This window comes from Zootoca vivipara, chromosome 7, assembly GCF_963506605.1.
Source record: "Zootoca vivipara chromosome 7, rZooViv1.1, whole genome shotgun sequence".
NCBI lineage: Eukaryota > Metazoa > Chordata > Lepidosauria > Squamata > Lacertidae > Zootoca > Zootoca vivipara.
Window position 1 is genome coordinate 59,506,721 of NC_083282.1, and position 21,777 is coordinate 59,528,497.

General features: G+C 45.3%; 1 protein-coding gene across 3 annotated transcripts in view; it reads right to left on the reverse strand.

Moving 5' to 3' along the window:
- The window catches only part of LAMB3 (laminin subunit beta 3), a 122,900-nt gene that overhangs the window by 30,729 nt on the left and 70,394 nt on the right, over window positions 1–21,777 (reverse strand). For 2 of the 3 annotated variants that reach the window (XM_035122653.2, XM_035122655.2), the window contains 3 exons: window positions 20,222–20,325; window positions 18,454–18,510; window positions 17,156–17,310 (listed from right to left, as the gene is read on the reverse strand). In XM_035122653.2, coding sequence (XP_034978544.2) covers window positions 17,156–17,310; window positions 18,454–18,510; window positions 20,222–20,288 — 279 coding nt within the window. In that variant the 5' untranslated portion in view covers window positions 20,289–20,325. The other variant, XM_035122656.2, reaches the window with a different exon arrangement.

Here is a 21,777-nt window from a genome sequence, read left to right on the forward strand (position 1 = left end):
GGTGATGGGACCAGTGGCCATGATCTTGGTTTTTTTGATGTTGAGCTTCAGACCATATTTTGCGCTCTCCTCTTTCACCCTCTTTAAAAGGTTCTTTAATTCCTCCTTGCTTTCTGCCATCAAGGTTGTGTCATCTGCATATCTGAGGTTGTTGATATTTCTTCCGGCAATCTTAATTCCGGCTTGGGATTCATCTAGTCCAGCCTTTCGCATGATGAATTCTGCATATAAGTTAAATAAGCAGGGAGACAATATACAACCTTGTCCTACTCCTTTCCCAATTTTGAACCAATCAGTTGTTCCATATCCAGTTCTAACTGTAGCTTCTTGTCCCACATAGAGATTTCTCAGGAGACAGATGAGGTGATCAGGCACTCCCATTTCTTTAAGAACTTGCCATAGTTTGCTGTGGTCGACACAGTCAAAGGCTTTTGCATAGTCAATGAAGCAGAAGTAGACGTTTTTCTGGAACTCTCTAGCTTTCTCCATAATCCAGCGCATGTTTGCTATTTGGTCTCTGGTTCCTCTGCCCTTTCGAAATCCAGCTTGCACTTCTGGGAGTTCTCGGTCCACATACTGCCTCAGCCTGCCTTGTAGAATTTTAAGCATAACCTTGCTAGCGCGTGAAATGAGCGCAATTGTGCGGTCATTGACTACCGAACAACCAACCAACTCCAACTCCAACTGTAGCCACTGCTACACTCTGAAATTTGGAAAGCTTGTCAAGAAACAGATTTTTAAAAACAAAAACCAGAACATGCCTTGAAGTTATAGAGCCACTTTACTAGTTGCCTGGTTTAAAGGATGATAGAGTAGAAACAGAATGGGCTTCAGTTCCAAGGGTGAACACCCACTGTTCAAGGCCTGGAGATCTATGGTGAAAATGGACTTCTTTCGCCCAGTTTCACATGTGGCCACTTAGTATTTGCTAAACTTCAGATCCCCCCTGAACACAAAGGAGAACAGTACATTCCAGCTCACTGGTTTGTTTGGTACACAAGATTAAATTAGCACCTTCAATTTAATCAGCAAAGTCTTCAGCGTGGCCAAAAATATCCGTGTGACAATATTTGCCATGCAGCAGAAGGTTAGCCACAAGTACCCAACTTTGCAGTGGTTGGTCAGGCTTTTGTGGTGGGATGTTTCATTTGGGCAAACAAAGGAGCCTTTATCTAAATCTCAAGATAGTTTGAACCTAGACCCTTTAACACCCTCTCCCCCAAAAAAGAGTCAAGCAGAGGTTAGGCAGCTTCAGTGGGTGAAAGGTTACTGGGTGGAAAGTCAAGCCGAGCAAATGTCATCCCTCAGCTGGAGTGAGTAATTCAAGAAGCAGGCCAGGCCCTAATGGTTTTGTGCACAAATGGCTTAAAGAGACTTCAGTCCCAACTTGGCAAACAAATACTAAAAGATGACAGATCCGGTTAAGTCCTGACTCTTTAAAGAAAAAGAAAAAAACAGACTATCTAGTGACTTAGCAGATACCTTTTTATTGATTATTGCATTATTATATCCTACCTTTCATCCATGGAGCTCAAAGTTCTCCACCCGTTTCATCTGCACAGCAACCCTGTGAGGTAGGGACTGAAACTGGCCCAAGGTCACACAGTGGACTCTGCCTCCCCTCTAAAAAGAACTTTTTAGAGGGGAGGCAGAGGGAGACACCTGGAGGGTGCAGTTATGGAAGTCTATGGCCTTTACACAGGTGCAGAGGTTCAATATAATGTACTCTCAGATCATTCTTCATTGCTCAGCAATACCTGTTACAAGATTCATATTTGGGACAGGAACCTTTCATCTAGCATACTCTTATCTAATCCAATCCGTTTTAATTTACTATCAAAGCTGCCCCAGTTCCCTCTGAACTCCATACCCATGACATGTCCCGCAATACTATGGAGTTTCCTGTAAGGAAAGACGGACATCTGCTAGAAACATATTTTTTGCCACATTCTATGCACTAGAGCAGGCATCCCCAAACTTCGGCCCTCCAGATGTTTTGGACTACAATTCCCATCATCCCTGACCACTGGTCCTGTTAGCTAGGGATCATGGGAGTTGTAGGCCAAAACATCTGGAGGGCCGAAGTTTGGGGATGCCTGCACTAGAGAGTCAGAGCAAAATATACCCCAGCATCCCCTACAACAAGGAAAGCCAGCATAGTACTGTCCAAATACTGCCGCACTACAAATCCCACCATCCCTGACCATGCTGGCTGGAGCTGATGGGAGTTGAACTCTACAGTGTCTGGAGGGCACCATGTTGTCTCTTCTGGTCTTATGTCACAGAGGGTGCTGGGATGCAACTCTTAGCTTGCACGTGGTCTTGGTGATCCAGAATTTTGGATGCTGTTTCCAGCATTTCCAGCATGATGTGCAATGAGCTCAGAAATGTGCAGGTACCATCCAGCACAACCTCCAATGCTTCATCTCTTCCTCTGGTGCCTGCAGCCTTCACCTGGACACAGGTGAAACACAGACCAGCTGGAGGAAATGGAACAGGACAATAGCTGAAGATTGCTCCCATCACTGGTTTCTCCTTACTGTTTTGAATCCCTGCTCCTGCCATTGTTGTACGAGTTTCCCTCAAGGAAACGTGAATAAGATGTGTACCGAAACACCAAGGGAGATTGTCCTTCTCCCAGGCTCTCTCAGAAAGATGGGGCCCTTCAAAATCTTGCCCAGTTTTTGCTTAGCACAATATACTGTGCAAAAAGTTTGCTAGAATTCCAGCAGGACCCTGCGTTGGCTCAAGTCAAGATCACGCTAATGTGCTGCCTACCAAGTTTGGATGCCTCCATGCCCAGACACTGACACACTTGGACCTTGAAATAATCATTTCATGTGGCAACCCACCACAGTGTCGAAACTGTGCTCTTTTTCAATATTTGGGAAGGCTAAAATTAACACTGGGGGCAGACGCACTGGGGGCAGTTTGCTTTCTTGAGCAAGCTATGTAACCTTTCCACTGCTTCAGAGGATATTTTCTGCCCATTGTTGAAACTGCAGCTTTCAAGAGGAGGTGTGTGTCTCAAAGTTCCTCTGGGAAGATAGGGTCCCTGCCCAGCAAACTAAAACTATGGATTTTATTTTGGCTGAACTCAAGGTCACCCTGCTTTGGAAGAGCTCTACCAAGTGCTTTGGCTGCCAGATACAATGGACACATCACAACTGGGAAGGCTGACATTTGACAGAAATGGACAAATCCCTTGCCAGTGCCACTTATTTGGGGTCAAGTGTGGTTGTGGCTAAATGAACAGGGCACCATCTCTATGATCAAGAAGATAGGCATATGAAGGGTAGGCTCAGGAAACAGTATTCCCACTGTATTGACGCTATGGAACACAGGAATTGAGCCCACATTAGGGCAAGAGGATAAAGGAGGTGAAAAAACTCAAACAGTGGAGGGCTGTGTTTTTCTTGCAGCTGACCCAGGAAGGAAAGGACATGAAGCTGCTGGCAGACCCCTTGCCAGGAACAGAGAAGCAAGGGCCTACACATGAGAAAAATGGTGGAGATCTCCTGACCCAATGTCCTCTACTCTTCCCTATCACCAGGAGATAAGGAAGAATGGGGAACATTTGTCAACTTCTTTCATTCTGTTGCCTTTGGTAACCAGTTGGAACCAAGAGATCCCATGGGAAGGGTGCAATATAGTATCTCACTCATTGCCTACTCAGTCCTTTACATTGCCTATTTCCTTTCCAAGTATTTGCCTAACCCAGAGATGGGGCACCTGTCACCCTCCAGATGTTACTGGGCTCCAACTCCTATCGGCCAGTGGCCATGGATGACAGGAGCTGTGGTCCACAGGTCTAACCTATGATAAGAAGAACTGCACAGTGCACCTGAGCCTCATGCCAAGCTATTTGTTTCTCCTATGCAAATGTATAGACCTAGCAGTAACAAAGGCTTAGAGAGGAACTCCCTCTTACCAGCCTTACTTTCAGGAGTGAGGAACCTTTGGTCCTTCTGATGCTGCTGACCTACAACTCCTATCAGCCCTAGCGAACATGGCCAGGGTGAAAACATCTTCATGCTCATGCAGGTACCTTGCCCCTAGGTTGTATGTATGTCCAGTTGAGTTGTAGTTCAGCAGCACTCAGAGGGTGAGGTTCCCCACACCTGCTCTAGATCCATGTTTTCAGGGCAAGCTTGAGTGTTGAACCTAAATTCAAGGGAAAGCGATCAGGGGAAGGGAGATATGGGAGAGAGAAATGGCACAGAGAAGGAGAGCTTCCCCCAGGCCCCAAACCTCCCCAGCTGCAAATCGCAGCTCTAATTTGCACTGGAGGAGCAACAACCAGGCTTTAAAGATCCGAAAGTGATGTAGAAGGCTTGGTTTTCAAAGGTTATAAATTCCACGCATAGAGCCCACTTCTGAATAAGGGGGAAACTGTGAAAAAGTATTCTTGTTCATGCAGGTACCTTAATTCTAGGTTGTATGTCCAGCTGAGCAGATAAATGTCTGTGAGGTGATGAGTCAGAACCATCAAGACTGTTAGATCATCATGCTTGCAGCAGCGAGTGGATTACCATGGACAGATCCATGGAATGCATCCAGCTCCACCCTCATAATTCACTACTTTGTCATCCAGCTGAATGTTGGGCCCCTATTTTTTTTTTCTTTTGCATTGAGATAACACTGCATCATAAGATACGTAGTCTTAGAGCAAGTTCAACACTGAGCAAGTTGCATGGCGGCATATTTTTCCCCAGGGCCATCTTAAGCACATCTGGCGCCATGGTGCAAAGATCCCTCCAGAAACCCAGACACAAAAATGGATCTCCTTCGGAAGGCTGCATCTCACGGGCTCCTCTCGTGGCAGGAGGGGACCCGTGGTGATGGGGCAAGAAGAAGGAGGAGGATAAAGTGATATTTTAAGGGAAAGATTTTGAGTTAAGATTAGAAAATCCGCCATAATTTAGATTAAGGTATTAAGAATACCAGGAAGAAGAGATTTGAGGAAGTCACAAATACAATGTCAAGAAATAAGATTTGAAAAATTTATTTGTTTGTTTTGTATGTGTGTCTTTGTTTTTGTTTATATTAAAATTAATAAAAATTATTATTTAAAAAAACAAAGATCCCTCCAGCGCCCCCACCCCACCCCAGTTTCCCAGAGTTGTAGACCTTTTCCCAAGCCTCTGTGGGGATCGCTCTCCTCCTACGAAGGCTTAGGAGGCAAGCTGCATGCCCGCCAGCCATATGGTTGACAGGGCACAGCTGGCAGGCATGCAGGAGGGAAAGGGGAGGCTGCCGGCAGAGCAGCGCAGCTCCCCCACTTGCTGGGGCGCCCCTGAGAGGCCGGCGCACTGGCGCAACACACCAGTAAGCAAAATGGGAAAGACGGCTCTGTTTTGCCCCATTCACCCCCAGTGCTTCGGTCTGACCAGGATTCAGGTTCTTTTTCTATAAAGGTGGGCATGGATTGGACAGCCCTTCAAATAGAGGAACTTTCAAAAGAAGGGCTCTGCAGGGCATATAGCTGTGCCCCCCCTCCCACAAACAGCTGAGATGTAAACAAACTGGGAGGGGATACAGTGAAAGAGAGCTCTGTGAAGTTTCACCAGTTTTTACACTGTCCCTTTAAGAGCAATTTGAACTGCAGCAATTTAGCCTGTGATAATATTTAGCTCCATGCTATGAAAAGATTCCAGGGCTGATTTTCTACATATCAGATGCCAGCAAAGAGCCCAGGAGGGACAGACTAGGCCAGGGTTGCTGCTGTTGTTCTTTTCTGGATAGCTGGCAAGTCAATTGCTGTGGTACTGCAAAATAGGCAGCCAAGAGGAAAGCATATTTTAAAGAACAAACAAATGTCCTGTGTAAAAATGTGGCAAAGGAGTACCCAGCAAGGTAAGGACATTTCAGGAAAAAGCTGAAATTCCTGAAGGCTGGACATGAAGCAGCATAAAATAGCAGGCTGTACCCCTTTTTTGCCTGAATCCCAAACCAAACTAGGGCTCTTACCAATTAAACCCTAATTAAACATGCAATCAAGCAGTGAGGAGAGAGGCAGGAGGAGGAATGAATGCAAGCAGCTTTAGTCTGAGTACAAAATTCATACAAGCTCCTTATAGCAGTTTTATGGGTGGCTGTTAGGGTGCTTTTGCATTATGTAGCTCTCCGCAGCAGATCACTTGCATTATAATGCAAGGCAAATAGCTGAGCTGCTGCAAAAAGCCCTCACCGCCACCCACGTAATACACTTCCACAGAGGCCTGTTTCCTCAGATGAACTTGCACATTGTTTATTCCAGTGACCTTGGAACTGAAGGAAGGCCATTCGCCTCAAGGAGAAAATATGAAGCTGACTTAGTGAGTAAATATATGTATAGCCTCTCCCATTAATGGAACATATGGGTGCATATTAAACCAAAGGCAGAATTGCAACATCTCAGCAAAGCTACCTTTCTATCCTGCTTCCTCTAGCATGAGAAAGCCCATGTATAAACCTTTGATGCTTGGGCTGAGACACTTCATGGTCACATATTTGGCCTTATCTCTCAATCCCAGCCTGTCAATAACCAGCTTCTCAAGTTGAAGATTTCTATGGCCTTACATTTGCGCTATTAATGGAACTGTTCACTGTTGGCTTCAACGTGTCAGGGAGGAGCGGGGATGCTACTTAAGACTTTCAGGGGAAAAAAGAGTGTGAAAAGATCTATCAAGAATTGGCAGGATCTGGACTGTGAGGAATTATATTTCAGCTCAGAGCAAGGTCATCCATTAAAGCTGGGTTACACAATGCTCTTTTTATATGCCTAATTCCAATGAAAATATAGCATCAAGTCGCATCATACAAGACAGCTCCAAAAATAGAGCTCTCAGACACTTTGCATTTCTGTGAGCAAAGGGGAGTGTTGGCCAAGAATGCCATCCAGGGTCTCAAAGATGATGTTATATTATCCCATTAATTCCCTCCCCATAGCTACCATTGCTTAAAATAAAAAAACCCAAAAGTCAATGTACTAACTAGTTTCCCAGCATGCATGTTTATGATAAAACGTGTGTACTGTCATGTACACATACTTTTCGCTGCACAGAAAATTATATCCCTGTAGGAAAAATGTCATGTGGCAACAAAAGTATGAAATGGACAGAGACAAGAGAGAAGATTACAGACAAGATTTTCAGGAAATCGATACTAGCCCCAGGAATTTAAAATATCTGCTCAACCCTGAATATAGCTGGGTGCTTATAAAGTGATACTCAGTAATTTGAAATATTCTTTCAGTGATAAGCATGCATTCCTAAAAACTCACCACAACAAATGGCAAAAGTCCCCACCCACCCCCAATATATCATGAGTTGCTGGAGTTCTTAGGTTGGAGCATGAGAAAAACAGTTATTGCTGTGTGTGTGTTTTTTGTTCACCTGCTGTTGGCCCAAACTGCAAAAATCAAGTAGTGAGTGAACAGGAACCATTCTAACAAGAACCTCTTAAACACTCCACCACTGCTGCATTCTATCAATGACATGTTGCAGAATACTCCTGCAAATAAACAACAGTCCGGCGGGAGCCCCTGATCCAACTATGGGGAACCTATGGCCTTCCAGATATTGTGGGACTCCAGCTCCCCTTAGCCCCGGCGAGCACGGCCAATGGCCAGGGGTGGTAGTCCAGCAACAACTGGAGGACTACTAGCTCCCTATTCCCCTCTAGTTCTATATCTAGTTCCATGTTGTCACTGTCAGAGGAGCCATGCCTCTGAATATGAGCAGCTGGGAATCACAGGTGGGCAGGGTGCTGTTGCACTCATTGGCATCTGGTTGGCCCCTGTGGGAACAATACGCTGGAACAGATGGGCCACTGGCCTGATCCAGCAGGCTTTTCTTAAGTTCACTAACTATACACCATACATTCTTGCAGTGGCGGAGCTTCATGCTCCGGCTCCGGGGGGCAGAGAGCCGGCGGGGGCGGGGCTGGTGCGCATCCTGGGGGTAGGGCACGCTGCATGCAGGGGTGTGGCACCCAGCACAGGCAGGGGGCAGCTGCAATGGCACCCCACCAGGATCACGCCGCCGGGGGCGGTGCGCTCCCCCCGCACTCCTCTTCCTCCGCCAGTGCAGTCTTGGTTATTCCACTACCGTCAAAAAGATTAAACTCCCTCATACATAGCCACACAGTCTTGTCTCAGCCCCACCTTGAAACATATCGCTCATGCACAGTGCCTGTGGAAAATTTATTTTGCAGCCTTGGCGTACCCATCCAGAGATACTGCCTCTAACACAGTGATGTTGACAAAGCCTCACTTAAATTAAAAGAATGAGCTTGGCACGTTCCCAGTATGTTGCACAGGGAATGGGGAAACAGCCTGTGATCTTAACTCAAGTACCTTTAAAAAATGCTGGAATTGATCTTAACTCTGCATGTCGTAATTATTTCAGCTCCGTCTGGGACCAATCCCATGAGGGCCCCATTATGTGATTTATAGGCTGACATTTTTAAGAGATGCCGTGCAAGGACATGAGCGCCGTCCTTTCAAGAGCAATGGACTGTATAAATCAAGCTGTTTAAATCAACATTATACCATTTAGTTTGGTGCTTTCCCCTGATTAAAAATCAGATTGACCAGCTGATCTAATAATCAAGTTAACAGCAAATGCCTTAAACAAACATATACGAGGCTGGAGCATTTGAGGGCAGCAGGAAATTAGTAACAGTGCACACTTTGTGTACATAAACCACTAATCGATGTGCCAGAGTGGAGTGACTCACACCGTACATACTGTAACAGTGCATGCATATATACGGTAATCGCCGTATGAACTTTGAAAGGTAAATTTGCTTGGTATCAGGCTTAAAAACAGCCATATCTTAGCCCAAAGACTGAGGCACCTCAGAAGGGCTTTGCCCTGAAAGGTAGCATGGCATCACCGTATCTGAAATAAAGTAAGCCATACAGCTGTAAAGCATGGGACTTGAATAAGGGGAAAGGTAGCAGTCCTGATTCCCTGTAAAATATCAACTTAGGTTCAGTCACACTGCATGAGGTGAGGCTGCCCCATCCTCCAGCTGCAGTGGTGCTGCCACTCTCTGGGACAACTCTCTGGCACACTTGCACCTGCCACTGCTGCCAACTTGGTCCTCCCCCCCCCTTCACAGCCTATGTGCCCTATCACAGTTCTGGTGAACAGCAGTGCCGCCACAGCCAGGAGGGACACCAGGACGGCTTAAGTGCCTGAAGGTCTTTTGAAAAACCAGCCTCTCTTAACATTATCATTATCATTTACACACATAAGTTGCTACCAGTTTTTCATTTCCTTCAGACAACTGTTCTGGTCTTTTAGAGAGGGCAGCCCTCTGTTTGTAAGGGCTGTCCAGTCCAAATCCAATTTATAGATAAAGAACCATAAGAAGGGAGAGCAGGTACATTGAAATTGACCGTCAGCTTAGCTTTCAGTACTGGGCAACTGACTGAGCAGGCAGAAAAGATCCCCAGTCACAATCTCTCCACTATGGTGTGATTCATTCTATTAAAATTATAGTCATATTTCTAAATTTACATCTATACATATAAATTAGCACAGGCAAATTTTATGCAAAACTGTTTCCTCTTTTCTCCTCTTTTATTGGTGATGTTTAAGAGACACCCACTCACAAATAGTTACACCTATTTTCATCTCTCTAACTACAAGTCAAGCTTATTTATCACGTTCACACCCCATCACTCTTCCAAGAAGCTCAGGGTAGCATAACATTTTACCCTTACAGAAACAAGAACAAGTGAGAACAAACTGAGTTTGTGACTTGCCAAAGGTCTCCCTCTGAGTTTAATGGCTAAGCAGGCTTTTGAAGCAGTGCTTAGTTTATCTTTCAGTTGCTATTTTGTTGATGATGTTTATATTGTTTTACAGATTTTAACTGCTGTATCAATTTGTTAATCATATAATATGACTTTCGCTTTAATTGCCATATTTAGCTTATTTTTTAGTTGTTGCTTTGTTAACACAGTTTTATAGACTAATTGTTTTACTGATGATTGGTTGATTGTTCTATGAGATTTATGCTGTATTTGTGATGTTCTATTATGTTCTGTCACGTTATTGTAAGCTGCTTTGGGATTCATTTGAATGAAAAGTAACACAGATATAATCATTCAATGAATCCCTCATCATCCACATCCAAGCACAGTAAGTCCAATGGGCAAATACCACCTAATGCCAAAAGCAGCTTTTTGGTGTGTACCCTAGTATTTTCCCTGACTGGACAGAATCTGAAGAATTAGTAGCAAGTTGCAATCAAAATCTAGAGAGTGGTGCTACTTGAATCTGATGAAGCAATCACCCTAACTCCTATTTCATTTGGCAAACGTGCAAGTGCTTGTCTCAGAGACTTGTTTGCTCAGCCCTTTCTCCCCCTTCTTCATAAGAAACTGTTTTGGGGGAAACTGTTCAAGCAACAGATTGGAGAAACCAAAACACACCAGCCAGCCATTCTTATGTGAATGATGGTCTGAACAGTGCTGTCTCTTTACCATTGCAAAGAAACCCACATGAAGATTATGGGCTTCTGCAGAAGACCAACAGCCTTAACAGATGACATAAACGGAAAGGCCAGGAAATGCTGGTAAGGATTTGAACTGAACAGGTTAGAGCACATCCCTGTTAAAAAGGTGATGCAAGCAAGGAATGCCCTAGTGGAAAGGTTTGTTGCTGTTACTGGAAGCTCCCAATTCTGTGCTCTGGAATATGCCACTGGAAGCCATGTTTTTCCACAAAACAAGCGAAACTTGAAAAATTCTATCTGCATGCCTCAGTTAAATATTCATGAAATGGAAATATTAATAACCTATATGAGGTTCCATGTGGCACAGGTTTTTGTTTTTTATATATAAAAGTGGGTGTTTTAAATGTTTCAAACGTCTGTTATTTCTGGATAATATCCAGTAAAAATTGACACCCACAAATTTGTCGCTTCTGGAGAGGCTGGAGAAATAGAGGTCACTTTCACCCAGCTCTGACATTACATTTTTTTTAGATTCTGCCCTTACTTCAAACATCTTATGGCAATGCACATACTCCCCTGCCCCTTCTCGTGTTTTCTTTTCACAATAACCCAGCAAAGAGGGTTAGGCTGAGAGTGAGTGACTGACCTAGGATCACCCACTGAGCTTCATGGCTGTGTGGGGATCAAAACCCAGCTCTTCCCAGTCTTAGACCAACAATCTAACCACTATACCATTCTGACTTATAATAAAAGCCAAGGAAGTACAGGAAGTATGATTAGATGCTTAATAGCTATAGTTCCACCTCCACCTGTCTTGAAAAGTTGCTGTAACTCTTTTGCCGTAACTCACCTGTTATTTTTTAAGATTTATAATCTTGTTCTCAGCCTGTTTACTCAGAAGTAGGATAAGAAGTAGGTTCCACTGAGTTCCATAGGACTTGTTTCTGAGTAAGCAGGCTTAGGGCAGTAACCAGGAGTCAGCAACCTAAGGCCCATGGGCTGGAAACGGCCCGCGGAGGCAGTGGCGAACGGTGCTGCTTGGCTGCCCGGGGCGGCACCCCTGGGGGCGGGGCGTCGCTCCACAGTGTGCATGCGTCATGAGGCATGTGCCGTTACGTCCCGACGCACGCACCAGGACGAACTGCGCATTTCCACACATGCGCAGTCCATCCGGGTTGGTGCTGCTGCTCTGCTTGGCCGGCGCGCTGTGAAGCAGAGCACGCTATGGAGGGGTTTGCCGCCACCGCCGCCTGGCAACCCGCTCCGTAGCGCGCTCTGCTTCTTCCTGCTCAAGCAAAGGAGGCAAGGGGTGGGCCAGGGGCCGGGGCGCTGCCCCCGTGTGCTGCCCCCGCCAGACTTGTTACGCACCTGTGCAGAGGGCGCTTGACCGGCCCACGAGCCACCCCTGAACCGAGCTGCCCGCTCACGTGCTGCGCTAAACTGCCGCGGCACAGCACGGGGACTCGCTTCCGTGGCACTGGAAATCGCATCTGCGCATGCACAGACATCGGAAATCGTGGGCAGACACACACACAAAATCCGGCCCACAGAGGGATCTCTGCAGGACCGATCTGGCCCAGGCAAGATAAACCTTGTCGATCCCTGGGGGTAACTGAAGTATGTTAGGCCCCACAGGCACTACCTGACACTTTCCTTGGCTTACCGTGTGTGTGTGTGTGTGCACGCACGCACACACACACACACACACACACACACACTTACACAGGGATAATTCTCTTATCCTGCCATATCTCAAATGATAAATGCATCTTCTCACTCTTTGTGATGATCATGCATTAATAGCCTCCTCACTGCCAGGCAAGATAATGGTTGGAGAGTCTGGTGTCCTTGACCCAAGGCAAACAGCAGTCTTAATATCCAAGGCCTCTCATATAATAAACACTGAGGAAAGTTAGGCTGGCGAGTTCATGTATAAGCCTCCAAGATTATCTGCCTTACCATAAAAAGCTGGAACTGTGGAAGGCACTTCACATAAAGATTGAAAATGGAATATTTCAACCAGCCTCTTAGCTGTTTTCCCTCCCTGCCACTGAAAGTATCCAAAATGCTATCATACTGTAATATTTTAATGCTCCCACCACTATTCGAAAGACAATCAGAGGCACCATGCCTATTACAGAGGCACCATTGCAGCAGGTACCAGAAGGAGGTTAATTATATGATTTCAGTCAGCTCAATAATATGCCCCCAGAGCTGCCCCTTTTTTCTGGGAGGTCTTTCATCCCTTTAACCCTAACCATAAGTAGTTAGAGTGCTGAGTGGAGACTGAGGAGACCTGTGTTCAAATCCCTGTTCAGCCACAAGCCACACTGAATGCCCCTGTGCCAGCCATTATTTCTCAGCCTAAAATCTACCTCACAGGGTTCTTGTGAAGAAAAAATGAGGGAGATTTTTATCCCACTCCTTATCGCATTGGGATGAGTCACAACAATCTAACACATAGGTAAAAGGTAAAGGGGGCCCTGACCATCAGGTCCAGTCGTGTCCGACTCTAGGGTTGCGGCGCTCATCTCGCTCTATAGGCCGAGGGAGCCAGCGTTTGTCCGTAGACAGCTTCCAGGTCATGTGGCCAGCATGACAAAGCTGCTTCTGGTGAACCAGAGCAGCGCACGGAAACACCGTTTACCTTCCTGCCGGAGTGGTTCCTATTTATCTACTTGCACTTTGATGTGCTTTCGAACTGCTAGGTGGGCAGGAGCTGGGACTGTTGCAGGGATTCGAACCGCCGACCTTCTGATCAGCAAGCCCTAGACTCTGTAGTTTAACCCACTGCGCCACCTGGTCACTGCGCCACACATAATACACAATAAAAACAAATCCACTTTAAGTTATAGCCAGCTACGGTTTAAACTGGATGTTTGACTGGTTTTTACTACTCTCTAGTTTCTAAACTGCTTCAAAAACTTCTGTTAAAAAGTTCAGTTAAAAGGGTTCCCCCCCCTTAATTAAGCAGCAAAACAGACAGAATTTCAACTGAAGAGCACCTCCTGATGACTCCATCTGTGCGCTAGGGGAAAAAACCATCACCGGTTAAACCTCTGCCTGTCCCATGGCTGCTAAATGCATAGCAGCCTTGCCAGGAAAACAAGTTGCAACCCTGGCAACCCATTTTTATTGACCCAGGTTGAGAAAGAGATGGGTACTAATGCAGGATTCTAATAGGACCCAAGATCTATCTCTTGGCAAACAGGAGTCTGAGGTCAAGCACCTCCAAATCACTGATCAGGATTAATGCCCCCTTTTGCATAATTTGCAATAGTGGAAGTGGAGGCTGCACTTTGCCTAGTCCTGGGCGAGAGGCTGCCACTGTGGGCGTACAAAGTATAAAGGTTAGAAGGAATCACAGCCAAAGCAAAGGCAGCAGACGAGAGGCTCGGCATTGGAGTGCTTCCATCAGCAGGGAACTTACCAGGATTGCAAAAGACTCTGGGACACAAAACACACACTTTGGGACACTTCTCTGATTGGCACCAGACTCAGACAGTGCACATTGGCCAGCAGGGCAGAGTGTGAGGAAAGCAAGCAAGCTAATGCAGCCCCTCCTCCCATACCCTGTGCAGAGGTTGCAAAGGGGGGGGGGGAAAGGACTTTAAAACTTTTCCACCGTTTGGCACAAAAGTGGGGAACGTGATACACAGCCTCATTAACAGTATGCCAGGAAGCTTGGGGCCCGAAACAAGGGGGAAGGGCAGATGGATGATGAAACTGTTGTCACTTTGACTTCACAGCACTGACTTATTAGGCTGCAGAGCTGATACAGAGCAAGTGGCTGGCACATGCCAAGTCGGAAGACGGTTGCCATGTCCCAGTCCCCCGAAATCCAGGTGGCATCATTTGAATATTACGCAAATCGCTTCCAGTTCTATGTTTAAGCCATCCAAGCAAGCTAATTTGGGCTTTTTCCACCCAATGCATTGGCTGCTCCTGGTATGTATCAGAAAAGCTGAGTGCATGTGAAGTGGAAATGTACCTTGTGGTCTTCTTCATTTCACGGAAAAAGTGGCTTCTCTCCTATTGATCTATTTTTCTTCACTGAGAGCACAGAAAAATGTGTGTGTTTGGGAGACGAAATTTGAAGGTAACATCCAGACAGATCGCGTCCTCCCTAAAAGAGCGCACGTGTTGCGGTGAGACCTGGAGACTGACCTCCTGGTTGTGGGTGGGTCTGTTGGATAGCCACAACACCTGATTGGTAGCTCCCTCATTGCTGGGTTTAATCTGGCCAATGGGGTGCAGTCTAAACGGATCGAGAGACCTATATAAACCCATGCACGTGTCCCAGAGCTTCCTCTTTCGGCTTGTGCATCGGAACACCCGCCCACCTCTCCCTATATTTAGGGCTTGCATGCATGACCTTGTTTTGCCGCCATGTGTCGTTGGTCATTGGGACAGGGGCACAGCAGGAATTTTCCCCACTTGGCTGATTGGCTGTAGCCATTTGGGTTTTGCCCGCCACATAGCAATTTGTCACAACTTGTAAGGTTGCGGATAGGCTCTGGTTCAGGTGATAGGGATGGGAGAACAGTCTCGCCATCCCTATGTAAAGGGTATTCCGTTAAAGGAATCCAGGGACTCAACTTGGTTTGGTTAACCCCCAAAAGGGGGTTGTGCCTGTGCCTGAGTCCAGGGGAGCATCTAGGGAGTGAACAGAGTCTGTTCCCAGGCTTTTCACCTGCCTCAGGTGTTCACCCTTGGCTGACCTATGATGGAGCTCTGCACCAGCGCTACCTGCAAGGGTACAGGGAGCTAGTCAAACCAGAGCCTATGCAACCACTCACTTTTCTGTAATCAATAAAGTTGTGGCCTAAATTCTGCCAAAAACTAAAATTTGAGTCAAATGTGTCTTTATTTAGGCGGGAGGTCTCTGGGTCTGAACACGCAATAACTATTATGAGTCATCTTTAGTGCTGAACATGAACGCAATCAGTTCTGGATTTACGTATAGGCTAAACAAGCTATAGCTTAGGGCCCCACTCTCTTGGGGGCCCCCAAAAAAATTAAAGGAAAAAAACCTGGATGTACATTTCCAAAATCTAAGATAAAAAAACAATAAAATAAAACCTTCATACAGCAACAGTGTTTTGTGTTGTGTAGGCTCCTATGATGTAAGTAATGGGCCCTGCCTGCTAGCCTGCCCCCTTAAATATCACTGGTTTTCTCCTTTCTATATATAGGGTAAATAGGGACGCGAGTGGCGCTGTGGTTAAACCACTGAGCCTAGGGCTTGCGGATCAGAAGGTCGGCGGTTCAAATCCCTGTGACGGGGTGAGCTCCCGTTGCTTGGTCCCAGCTCCTGCCAACCTAGCAGTTCGAAAGCATTAACTCTTAACTGCTAAAGTTGTTACAGCTAGGCATCAATAAAGATACTGATAGGGTTGCCATTTTTTCCCTAGCAGAAATCCTGTCTTGATGAGACCATCACTTTTCTCCAGATCCCCCTGCCATCTGAATTTTTGTTCGTGGCGACCGGAGAGAGTGCTATTATAATCCCTTTTTAAAGAAGGCCCACCTAAACACTCACTGCTATCATTCAAGTGCCATGGGAAAACATTTCTAATTTCCCAGGCTTTCCAGAACTGCTAATGTAAGCTCAGACCTGCTTGATACTATCTCCTTGAATGAGCCATTTTAGTTTTCATTTGCTAAACCTGTTTGCACACATTATGTGAGGGACAGGGGATATCGCGAAGTCCCTCCCCTCCCGAGTTCAAGCCCATCCCCGAGCACAGGGGAAAGCAGAGGAAGCTCCGATTCCAGTGGGGAAGCAGGAAGTCGGGTCCGAGGCTCAGGCAAGGTAGCGGAGCCAGGGTCCCAGGTGGGACAGGAAGGGGCAAATAAGGGGGGGAGACCCATCCCCCCAACTCCGGAATTACGCAGAAAGAGGAGGGGAAAGAGGATGGGGCTTCCAAGGCTTTTGTGTTGGGGAAAGACGCGCCAAAAGTCATTCGGAGGTTCTGAAACCGACTGACCACATCACTCCGTGTAAATAGCAATGACTTCAGCACTGTAAATACGCAGCACCAATAATAGAATAAAATGCAGAGCTGCGTAGCGTCGTTACTCTGAAGTAGCCTACTCCGGCCACTGTGACACATTATTTATTTTTAAGTTACAACTGTTGGGTACCGTGAGAACATAAATTTATTTGGAATGTACAGGATATAAATTATGTAATTATTATTATTATTTTTAACCACCTCTGTGCTCATAGGCCCTAAATCAAGAAACTCTTACAGGTAAAAACTGAATGTCTCTGACCTTCAATGAGCAAGGGCAAAACAAACAAACAAAAAGATAGGAATACAGTTAACATGAGGAGCCTAAATTTCCCCTGATGCTGAGGGTCATAGGGACTGACCAAATAAGGGCACAAATCGGAACAGAGAAGGCATACAGAACATTATTGCTTGTTGCAACACGTAACTTGGCCCCTGTCGGATGTGTTATGGAGGAGAACTGAAGCCTATGGGAAATATCTAACGTTTTTACTCCTTGCATTTAAGCCCAATTAAAATTCTGATACTTCTCTGCAACCAGGCATTGCATATTCTGGAAAGTTGAGGAGGCCCCTTAGCATTTAAATACTGTCATTTCTGTTCAGTGACAAACGCAAACCAACAGCCAGTGCTGCTAGACAATGTGCCTTTCCTGTGTGAATAAAAGATACTTGTGCCATACATACTTCCCCATATGGAGTGCAGTAAGTTTCAGGTTGGACAAGTCCACAGGTCGAAGAGGCTTTCAAGTGATGGATTCTTCCTACCAGAAGGTCTCGCACAGGTGGGTAACAAGCCCCATGTGAGCAGGTAGACTGGGCAGCCAGGAGGTGTGGTGAAGCTAGAATGAGACAAGACCCAAACTTCAGTTAATAAAAACAAAAGGAGATTTTTTTAAAAAAACTATCATAGCAAGGTAAAACCTGCTGGTTTCCCAGAAGCCATCAGAGATAACTTAACAGCTGGTGTAGTATGGTTGTGAATTAACCAGAAATTAGAAGTGGTTATGTGAAATCTCACTTCTTGCTGTAGACTCAATGGCATTAAGAAAGTCACTCAGACGCCGATCCTGGGAGTAAGCCCCATTTGAATAAACAGAGGATACTTCTGAGTAGACATGGCAGGACTGCACACATTTGTGTCTAATCTGCAATATGTGCAGGTCTATTCAATACTGACCCACCTTAAAGGGTTGTTGTAAGGATTACTGAGATAATGTAACTACCTTAAATATTCCCCCTTCCCCCTCCTGGTAAAAAAAGGTAAAGAGTAAAGGACCCCTGGAGGGTTAAGTCCAGTCAAAGGCGACTATAGGGTTGCAGCGTTCATCTCGCTTTCAGGCTGAGGGAGCTGGCGTTTGTCCACAGACAGCTTTCCGGTCATGTGGCCAGCATGACTAAACCGCTTCTGGCACAATGGAACACTGTGGTGGAAAGCAGAGCACACGGAAACACCATTTACCATTTACCTTCCCACAGCAGTAGTACCTATTTATCTACTTGCACTGGCATGCTTTCATGCCATGGCAGGAGCTGGGACAGAGCAACAGGAGCTCACCTTGCCGCGGGGAGTCGAACCGCCAACCTTCTGATCGGCAAGCCCAAAAGGTTCAGTGCTTTAGACCACAGCACCACCCGTGTCCCCCTCCTGGTAAGCAGCAGTGACTCACCTGCCAGGAGGTCAGGTAAGCTCCTCTGCCCTACTACACAGTCTGCTACCGCAGTACATCTATAATTTCTGCCCCAGCCCACATATTTTGTAGCATATTTTGATTCTGGCAGATACCAAAGATGAGGTTGTCCCTATCTTAACATCAAGTACTTATTGTGAGTGGTCTTTAGTAGAATGCATACAATTTTTAACCAGATTATATCCAACCATCTTGGGCAACAGATTTTACCTCTGTGCTTTTCACCAAAAAATAATAATCTCAAAGACTTCATTTTCTTTTCGGTAGATGCATGCTTAGAACGCCAACACTTACCCAGAAAAAAAAGAAATATCCACATGATGCTGAGATTTCGCAACGCTAAAAATTCACCTGAAATGAATGCAAAGCATAAATTCAGTGGCACAGATGAAGACACAGAAAAGGACAATCCCTCAACCCGTTAACTTCTCTCTGATCACTAGCTTTGCACCACCACTGGTTTGCAATTATGCCATTTCACTGTGGCTGCTTCTGCAATTTAAAGAAGTGCAAGCCCAATGCAGAAGGAAGCAGATGGAAGGGATAAAATGCACATTGTCACACAGGCCTCCTCTAGCCAAGACCGCTATCTAGTCCCTTCAGTGGTGTAGATAGATACAGTGGTACCTCTGGATACGTACCTGATCCGTTCCGGGCTGCCGTCCGCACCCTGAAAAGTACATATCCAGAGCGGCGCTTTCGCGCATGCGTGAAGCACCGATAGAGCGCTTCTGTGCATATACGCACAGTGGAACACGGAAGTAAACACTTCCGGGTCTGCCACGTTCTTATCCTGAAAGTACGCAACCCGCAGCGTACGCAACCCGAGGTATGACTGTAGATAGATTAGATAGATAAGATAGATATATAGAGAGAGATATGATAGATGGAGTGCTTTTTTTCTGGGGGTATGCAAAGCCCTAAACATTTTGTGGTTCTAAGTTTGGCCTCATTGGGGGGCAGTATTTCAATATGCGTAGGAAAATGAGAGTACCCCTAAACATTTTTTTTCAGAAAAAAGCACTTGACACACACACACACACACACACACACACACACACACACACACACACACACACACACACCAGATGCCTTCTTCATGGCAGTGAATGGGGAAATACAGTCATGGAAAAACTGTCAGCTGCCTGGGAACATATCAGCATTAACCCCTTTAAAATCAGAAACAATGGTTTATGGGACACAGCTCATTCCTAATGCTGAAGATGCAAATGTAACAATAGGATCAGTAATAAGAGTTTTCTGTAGTGCTGACTGTGCACTCAGTTGCACTTTGACATACATCTAAGACTGACCAACGGTACAATGCAATTCAGATGGCTCACATCTGCATTTCTGTGCACACTGTGCAAAACTAGGCCAAGGTTATGCACAGCCTAATATTCACTGCCCAGCTTGCTTGTGTGAGAGACTGATTCTAAAATGTGGCTATTTCAAAAGTGCCCTCTTTAGCTTAGGGGCATAATAGCTTCTTCTCAGTTCACCTTTTGCCTATTTGCGTTTGCATAAAGCCTCTTTGAATACATAAAAACATAAGACTCTCTCCGAAGCACTAATCAAGTGCAGCTGAGTTCTTTTATTCTATTCTCTCTGGGGAACGCAAAACCCTAAATTTCCACCTGGACTTTGGGAAACCTTATTTTTCAGAGATTGATTAATTTGCTACCTCTGAAGCTCTCTTTTACAAATCAAGCTACAAACATATGGCAAACAAATAACTCTTAAATGTCAATCGACACAGCAAGCAAGCTACTTTCTAAACTTTTACCTGCAGCATGTGCTATTGTTCCCAGCGTTTATCTTTATTTTGTTCATTTTTGTTTTTGTTTGCTCCATTCTGGATAGCAAACCCCCCCTTACCTTTCTGGAAATGTTGCAAGCATCCTAGAATAACCGAATCAAAGACTAAACGATGCAACCTTTGTAACAAAATCCCCACATTCACGAATCGGCAGCCTGCTAGAAGAACAATAGCAGTTTCTCAACTAAGATACAGAATTCCGTTGTGCCACAGAAGCTGTGCCAAGTGGGATAATGAACCTACCTGCTTCTCCCCTGGGGTTTTTCCTCCTCTTGCTTGCTGGGGTCAAAATGAATCCCACACCTGGCATCTTATGCTTTCAATCTCCGATTTTAAACACGCCTCACCTGGGGAAGTAAGCGCTTGTGGGTGTAGTAATAATGATACAAGGAGTGATTCAATGATCTCTTCAGACAGACACACCCATTTACAATATAACTCATTATACCTCCTAGACAATGAGCACATGTTTATTCACCAATGTAAACTATGGATTTTTTCAACCACTAAGAAAGGGACATAAATTCAAGAAAATATGTCACAGCTACTTTTAAAACAGCAGGAAGAGAGCCGTTCCATTTTGCTTTGTTGTACCCATAAGTAAATCTTTTCAAAAGAATATTGGTTTTCTAAAACCACCAGATGGAGGAATTTGGTGCGGTTAGGATTAATTCACACTTTCCAGAATGCAGACAAAGGCACAGCTTTCCTTCTAAAGTCACACTTCTCAAAATGCAGTTCTTCAAACAAATAACTTACACAAAAATGTGTCTCTTAGGGGAATATGTACAATAAATTGCACATATTAGTGAAAAACAATATATTATTATATTATATTATATTATATTAGGGGAAACTGCTTGTATAAACAGGAGAAATTTGAACAAAAAGGCTGCTGAATTCTCAGGATGGGGGATGTTTTCAATAAAATAAAATAAAATCACAAGCTGAGGCAGAAATGTGGAAAACTGAACCTTAGACTGGAAAAATGAGAAAGTGAAAGAAAAGAAAACTGACAGATTTGTGCATCCCTATCCAAGGCTCTTCCCTTGAGCACAAGGTCCAAAATGAAATAAATGAAAAGGAATTATGTCCGGGTTTGGTATCTTCCAACAAGGTTACTCTGAGTCAAGTAACTCTTGATCCGGAATGAGATATGGGTCACATTTCACTTATTTAGGAGCAATATTTCATGTGAACAGTGCTCATAAAATATATAGCTACATTTTTTTGGCAATCCCACTCAAATGTCCAGTTCATTCAAGGAAAAGAACCATGGATAAGGTGAAAATTAAAAAGGTGCATTTATTTAGGTGACTCACTCAGTATTCATTAGACTGAATTTCATTTCTCATTCATTTGAATTACGCAGGCTAATGGCACACAACTCTTTGAAAAAGAAGCTCTGCCTCTGACTGCATATTCAGTTGGTCAGGTAGCACTATTGTGTCCAGCGTGCATTTATTTCTTCTGTGGAAAGTTTTGTCCAAATGGTGCAAGAGATCAAAGGAAGCATTTATGATGAGTTCTGGTATCTCTTTTTCCAGAAAAATAGCACTGCATGACCCAAACACATTTTTGGGTGGGTGGAGGGCAGTTGTGCTTTCTGGAGCAAAAAGTGGGTCAGCTTCAGGGGCGGAGGAAGGGGCGTTGTGGGGCGGTCCGCCCTGGGTGTCACCAATGAGGGAGGTGACAAAACACCGGGTGGCACTCACCGCGAGTCTGCAGCGCGCCCAAGCCACGCATCTCTCCTGGGAGTGACGCAGTGGCTTGGGCGCCCGCAGGCTCCACACTGCTGT